This window comes from Fundulus heteroclitus, unplaced genomic scaffold, assembly GCF_011125445.2.
Source record: "Fundulus heteroclitus isolate FHET01 unplaced genomic scaffold, MU-UCD_Fhet_4.1 scaffold_945, whole genome shotgun sequence".
NCBI lineage: Eukaryota > Metazoa > Chordata > Actinopteri > Cyprinodontiformes > Fundulidae > Fundulus > Fundulus heteroclitus.
In genome coordinates this window covers 13503-20646 of record NW_023397412.1, presented here as the reverse complement: position 1 = coordinate 20646, position 7144 = coordinate 13503, and the positions used below count along the sequence as shown (strand labels likewise).

At 36.4% G+C, this 7144-nt stretch overlaps 1 protein-coding gene across 1 annotated transcript; it reads right to left on the bottom strand.

Annotated features, from left to right (window-relative positions):
* Nucleotides 1-2385: 2385 nt before the first annotated feature.
* Nucleotides 2386-4733, bottom strand: LOC105940141 (muscarinic acetylcholine receptor M3). The gene is made up of 5 exons (XM_036134929.1): nucleotides 4563-4733; nucleotides 4247-4401; nucleotides 3414-3709; nucleotides 2935-3071; nucleotides 2386-2495 (listed from the first exon to the last, which is right to left on the bottom strand). Exons 1-5 carry the CDS (start codon nucleotides 4615-4617, stop codon nucleotides 2386-2388), a joined length of 753 nt encoding a protein of 250 aa, XP_035990822.1. The 5' UTR covers nucleotides 4618-4733.
* Between the last annotated feature and the right edge of the window lie 2411 nt (nucleotides 4734-7144).

The following is a 7144-nucleotide window of genomic DNA, read 5'->3' as shown; positions in this document are numbered from 1 at the left end:
TTGCGAAAAATCTATAAATGCCACACCAATGAGGGTTACATTTCCCGAATCCTGACAAAAATTCCTACGTTTTGATGTATAATTTGTCTACATAGAGTGAAAATTGAGCGAGTAAGGTCAAGTTGTTCGGAGTTTTAAAATCTTTAAAAAAGCTAGAGTGGCCCACTCTAGCGGTTGGAGAATTCCGTCATTGACTTTCATTCTAAACGATGATTTCGCTGATTTTTGGACATGAGCTTTGAGGAGTAACTGTGAAGAGACGATAAAAGATATCCACATCCCGTTTTCACTTCTGAGTAGTTCACAGATATATCTACAAACTGGAAGTTAAACGGTGGTCGTAGGTGAAAGCATGACGACACAGTACAGCATTGAAAATGGTCATTTTGAGGCTTTTTCAAGGCTTTCTTTCAACCCGACTCCATTCATTCCTATGGGGTTGTTTGGGGGTGGTTTTTCGTTAATTTCGTCGCACAGCACTGCCTCCTAATTGCACATGCAAGGCAGGCACCTAATAAATAAGCCGTTTAGAGGTGCATAGTAATAGGTGCCTCCAAGCATTTGCGTGGGAGGCAGTGCTTTGCATGGAGCACCTAATCACAGCAACTGCAGTGAGCGTCGAAAGTGTCCATTCTATCTCAATGGAGCCTCTCCCTCTGGCACAATCAAAGACCAGCTAATCAAGATTAGTTAGATTGGAATATTTCATGATGACACAATCTATATGTGCAATCATTGTTCGGAGGACAATTTGAGACCCTGCAGGAAGACTTTCAAAGTTAGAGAGCCAATAAAGGACAAAACCGTTTAGCTTGTTCATTTGCATTAGTCCCTTAAAAGATGCAGTTTGCTCAGCTGTATTCATGACAAAGTAATATTGGCCAAAACATATTGACTGATGTCTTGATTCAATTCAATTTTATTTATATAGCGCCAATTCATGAAACATGTCATCTCAAGGCACTCAACTTCAATCAGATTACTGTGGATGATCATTCCATTCTGCTTTTAAACTCCACAAATCTGGAAAACAAACTATTTGATCAGTCATTTACTCTGGATGGTAGTAATATTGTAAAGATACATACATTTGTTTACCTCCACATATGGCCATATCCAGGCATATGTGGCTGGATAAATATGTCCTAGAAATAACTCTAGGACATATCTTGTCCTAGAATAATGCTGAAAAACTGTTTTTATTACTTTAAGTTATTTCCCTAAATCCTTCTACATGTGATGTTTGAAGTAAATAATAACAATAATATTTATTATTATTATTATTATTATTATTATTATTATTATTATTATTATTATTATTATTATTATTATTATTATTATTATTATTGTTGTTGTTATTATTATTGTTATTATTATGTAAACCTAATTATAAGTTGCACATTAAAATAAATAATATTTGGCCAACAGGTGTGGAATCATTCACTTCACACTTGATCACACTTATTTATACAGCATTACAATCATTACATCTAGTATGTCCTGCCAAACCAAAACATGGTAAAACTTAAACATATTTAGGATAGACAGGATAGATAGTCATGGGTCACTACCTTGTTTTTGTTTCTCTTGTTGTTTGATTTGTTTATTCAGAGATAGAGATAGATAGTTTACGAAATCCATGTTAATGATGTGTCTAAACTTTAAAAATGTCTCCACCTAATGGATGAATCTGATGTTGCACTCTATCTGCAATCCTTTCGTGAGGCAACAACCTGCCTCTGATGAAAATTAGGTTTGTTCCTTCTTTGATTCCACTGGCATATTAAAATATCCCTGAAAGTTGTCCGAAAGGTCTTGTTACACAGAGCGTAGCACATAGGGTTGACGGTGCTGTTAACATAACACAACCAGTACCCAAGAGCCCACAAAGATTCTGGAATACAATCCTGACAGAAAGTGTTGACCAACACCATGATATTGTATGGCAGCCATGTGGTTATGAATGCAAACAGGATGGCGCTTAGAGTTCTTGCTGCTTTCTTTTCATTTGCTTTTTTTTCATTTGCTTTTTTTTCATTCTTTCGCTTATTGATCTCTATTTTTGCTTTTGATGCAAAGCGTTTGGCCAGTATGGCATCTCTGGTTGCCTTAGCAACTGATTGCTCAATTGGAGATGAGTTGTTAACACAATCTGAAACTTTTTGAGCTTTGATGCTTGCACAGTGTTGGTTGTTCTTGTTTATCTTTGCCTTTGTAGACTTCATTGGATCTGCAGAGGGAGAGAAAAAAGGAGAAAACACAAGTTCAGTAAATAAAAAAACATCATAATACTAGTTATATTTTGATGGAATATGCAAAAAAAAATCACTTAATACTGGAGTGTCCTACCTATTGTGTGCTGTGAAGGATCTACCTTTTCCACTTCTACCTCTGACCCTGTTTGATCCCCAGAAGCACCAACCACATTGCTGTTAAAGCCATCACAACTGCTGCGCTCTGCCTCATCTGCTGTACTTGTTGTGGTGTTGCAGGACCTGTTGGATGTGTGAAGATGAGTCCAGAAAGCTGGGAATTGAAAGCATAACGTTCCACAGCACTTTTTTTCCACTCCTAGTGCCATGCTGGAACTGTTTTCCCTGGTTCTCTCTAGAGAAGACAGACATGTTTCACTGCTGCTGACGCTTTGGGAGCTTATCTGGCGTAGCATGGTTAACGGCATCCTCTGACTGCTTACTACGTCCTTTCGACAACTATTGTCCTGGTTCTGAGGCTGGCTCGGGTTGCTACGTGACCCAGAGCCCTTGAGACCTTGTATGTCTTTTGCTCTTTTCTCTGTCTCCTGATAGATCTTCCAAAACAAAATCGCCATGATGCTCACTGGTAGGTAGAATGCAGCAATAGCAGTGCAGAAAGTAATTATGGGCTCAGACAAAAACTGGATGTAGCACTCATTTGGCTGAACTGTGCGCTCACCCACAATGTACTGCCAGAACAGTATAGCGGGGGCCCAAAGAATGAAGGAGATGGACCAGGCTAATCCAATCATGGTCATAGCTCGTTTGGTTGTACGTTTAGCCCGATAAGTCAAAGGTCTGGTCACAGAGAAATACCTAAAGGGACAGAAAAGTAAAAATGATAGTCTATAACATCTACTGTGCTTTGCCGTGCTGTCTAAATATTAGTTTACTTGATGGCAGCTAGAGAGCTAGTGCCCCTTCTTACTTAACAAAAAGCGCTTTTAATAAAACTTTAGTTGAATACTCCCTAAAATTTAGATTTCCTGCATTTTAAATAGTTTGGGGGCAACAAATGGTCTTAGTACAACAGTAGGAGTCACATTAGTCACATTTACAGATGAGGAAAAAAAACATATTCAAATTTCTTAAAAAGTACCTAAAGTAGACAAAGCCATTAAATCATAAAAAAGTGTAAAGTACAATATCTTCAGGTACCTGTCAAAGCTGATGACGAGCAGGTTCATGACAGAGGCGTTACTGGCCACATAGTCTATTGCAAGCCACAAGTCACAAACCACAGGTCCAAGAGCCCACTGGCCCATGATGATGTAGGTAGTATAAAGATTCATTGACAAAGTGCCGATGGTCAAGTCAGCAAAGGCTAGACTGAGGAGGTAGTAGTTGTTAACTGTCTTCAGAGCCTTATTTATCTTGAATGACACTAAAACCAGGATGTTGCCAACAACAGTGACGCATGAAAGGGATCCAGTAAGGAAAACAATGATGATGACCTGAAAGTAAGGAGGAGATGTAACCAAATAAAATAGTCAGGAAGGAATAGTCAGATTAAGGCCCAGTCCCAAAATATAGTTGTTGAAAGCAAAACTATGTTTTTTTCATTTCTGTTTTATATAAAGATGAAATAAAATAGATCCCACTGTTTTAAATAACCTTTAGTAGTGTTAGAATGTTCTGTTTTGGGGACAATACCATCACGTTAAACTGGAAACAAATAAAATCTCAACTGTTTTTTTCAGACAACGTACAAAATACTGTTCTTCTGACCTTGTTTCTCTAAAGGTTTCTTTGAAATGGAAAATAAGAAACTTTAAGAAATAAAAAAAATGTAACAAACACATTTTATATGAATGATGATACATTAAACAAACCATAAAAGTGACTGGGTAGTTGGAGACATCAAGTTAAGACAACCTGATTGTTTAAATGACCTTTTTACCAATGAGGCAGGAAATTACTATAGTGAAAGATATGTTGAAAACAATGTAACAAAAATAAAGGAGAAAGTAAATGTTTAGCCCATGTATTACCTGCCACACAGTATGACCACCCAATGGATCAAATTTCTCTTCAGGCACCTGTAAAGTCACGTTAACTGATGACTCAGGAATATTTTTTTCTGTTCGTGAAAAAATACTACTGTTATGCAGATCCCAGTGATTGGACCATTCCAGGTAAGAGTCACCTAAAAATGAACAGAATAATAAAGCATTTTTCAGAGAGCTTCATGGTTACATCAAAAATTCAATCTGTTGAAGAATAAATATGCACAGATTGCAAATAATGTGCATTTCTTTGTCAGACAGAGCTGCAAAGATTCTTTCAAGTATGATTAGTTTTTCATACCAGAAGAGTTATCAGTGAAGAGATGGGCATGATCAGACCTGGAAGTCCAATCCATTGCAGTCAATAAACACCTGGAGAAAAAAAACACACAACAAAAAACTAAATGTAGTTTCAATGTTGACAATTAAATTTTGGACTAGATCTTAATTGTAACCTGTCAGTCTCATCTTTGAAGACAGCTGGTTCATCACTGTCAAAACAGACTGGTAAAAAGAGAGCATGCATGGAAACATACATATACACATTTTGATTGGACCTGGGTTTTGCAGAAAATGACCCTTCATTTCAAGGCAGTTGTTGGAATATAGCAACTTGGATGTTAGGGAAGGATAAACTCAAAAGCCCAAATGATATTCAGCAGTGCAAGATTTCAGGTAACTCCATATTTCTTATTGTTTTTTGGAAATCATTCGCAACTTTAATTTACTTTGAAGATTAGATAGGCTGATTGGATAAAAACTTTGCAAAGCTGTGTTTTTGAAGTATCATTCTAGAAGATTTATACAGGAAAACATGAAACTGCACGGCACCTGTTTGACCAAATGGGATACTGTAAAAAATAAAATAAATTTATGCTGAACATTTGCACAAAACCTTAATCAGCCTCGTTGAATTACAAAGTGACTGGACTTCTTTGTTTGTTTTTTTGGAAACATTTTCTCTCTCATCTTGAGGGTATGTTGAAGAGGGTATGGGCATTAGGAAGAATGGAAGGATGGACAAATTTGCCTTCAAATAAATGAGCCCTGATATCCTTTTATTCATTATTTAGATAATATTTGTTATCATTTTTACTACCCTAATGTTCACACCAACTAACTCTTACAAATGAAACTTAATCAAATTGGGGTTGCCTTTTGGATAGTTAAAAACATGCATAACCTAATATGTAAGACATCATGATACATGCTACATTAAAATGTAGACCCTTCTAATTCATTTTTTATCCTCAGCTTCCACTGTTTTGCTGATTCTGGCATAGATTAGCATAGCCTGTAAAGAAAAGATGACATTACTAAAACAGGCTGTACTAATTAAAGCCAAAATCACCACATATTCCCATGACATTTCTTCTGTTAGTGCCTTTAGATGTATGTAGGTCGCTGAAAGCCAGAAAATAGTTTATAGCTTGTAATTTATTGATTACATTTATACACAGAAAAGAAAATATCTTCAGTCAAATTCAGTTATGATTACAAAAATATCTGCTGAAATGATTGAGGGTAACTTTTCCAATAATGAGCACCATATTGCAACAATGGCATTATTGGAGCAATTTTTTCACTGAGACATTGTGTTTGACAGTAATGAAACCTGGCAGGTGTTTTATTCTATCAAAACTTCATTCACATAATTTCAAGATCTAGCAGTTTGTTTTCACTGTAGTCGAATAAAGATAATACCTATCCATATGAAGTATATGAATTACCCATGAAACATTTCTAAACAGATAAAGTTTTAGTACAAAGTTTTAAGTTTCTAAAATGAAATGCTACTTGCCAGTCCACTGGAGCTCCAAGTATTCAGTGGAATATCCTGCAGAAAAGCTTTGCACCACCAGAGCAGCATGAAGCTTTCAGCTGTGTTTCAGACAGCCCATTTGGTGTGTAATGCAGGGACCTTTCGCTCCGCCTCTTACAAAAGCTTTAATCTGTCTGCCGAAGAACATCTCTGACCTGGGCTGTCCCAAGACTGTTGTAGTTTTAGGATGTATTATAGGAAAGGTCTTTGGGGAATTTTTGTAAGACCACACCTTAGATAAGTAGCAGTGCCTTAAAATAACTATGCAAATAGTTTAAACATTGAGTCAATGTCTTGCCCACAACCTAAGTCAAATGAAGTCATGTAAATCTTGTATATAAATATGACTCTGACTGAACGGAAAAATAAAACTAGTAAATGTGATTTGTAAAACATACGGTATCTCCCTTCGAGACTGATAGGGTTATTAAAGATAACCCCTTTTATCCTAGAATGAAAAGCACAGAACACAAGTTTCAGACTGTTCTATAGAAGAGGACAGAGTATAGCTGCTCCCAACTTTTTCTAACTGGTTGATGCAAGTGCAATTATTCAACTGATGGTTCCAAACGTTTATTCCAGGATTTTCCGTCATACAAACGCTCAAGACCACCGTGAACACTGCAAAATACACGGTGGAAAATATTCATCAGTGAAACCGTCATGTTCCCTTATATGAATTATCAGCTGAAACTTATTAAACAAACATAAATTCTCTCAATCGTCCATACTGTATGCCCCTCCAACCAGAAGGTTAGGAGTTGCTAGAAGTCCTTACAAGTCCATTTCTTCTATATTTCAGTCTCTTGCCTTTACTCTTGCACACGCCGACTGAGCATAAACGAAACTCAGAATTTTTACATCAAAGACATCACGCGAGAAAGTGATGACCCAATCAGTGACGTCTCCATCTGACATTATTACAATATATCCCCGAAGTATGTACGTATTAATAAAAAAATACACAAATATGAAATAGATATTAAAAGTAAAACATATTCATATTCACAAAAAATAAAAATTCACACAAAAAAAATGCTTATGTAACTGCGTTCGCTACA

Excerpts from the sequence above, each read along its gene's own strand:
- LOC105940141 (XM_036134929.1), bottom strand. The coding sequence starts at position 4,617 with ATGGATTGGACTTCCAGGTCTGATCATGCCCATCTCTTCACTGATAAC. Across the intron at positions 3,072-3,413 it reads CTCGTCATCAGCTTTGACAG|GTATTTCTCTGTGACCAGAC; the intron begins GTACCTGAAGAT and ends CTGTCCCTTTAG. Across the intron at positions 2,496-2,934 it reads GTTCTGGCAGTACATTGTGG|GTCCTGCAACACCACAACAA; the intron begins GTGAGCGCACAG and ends CACATCCAACAG.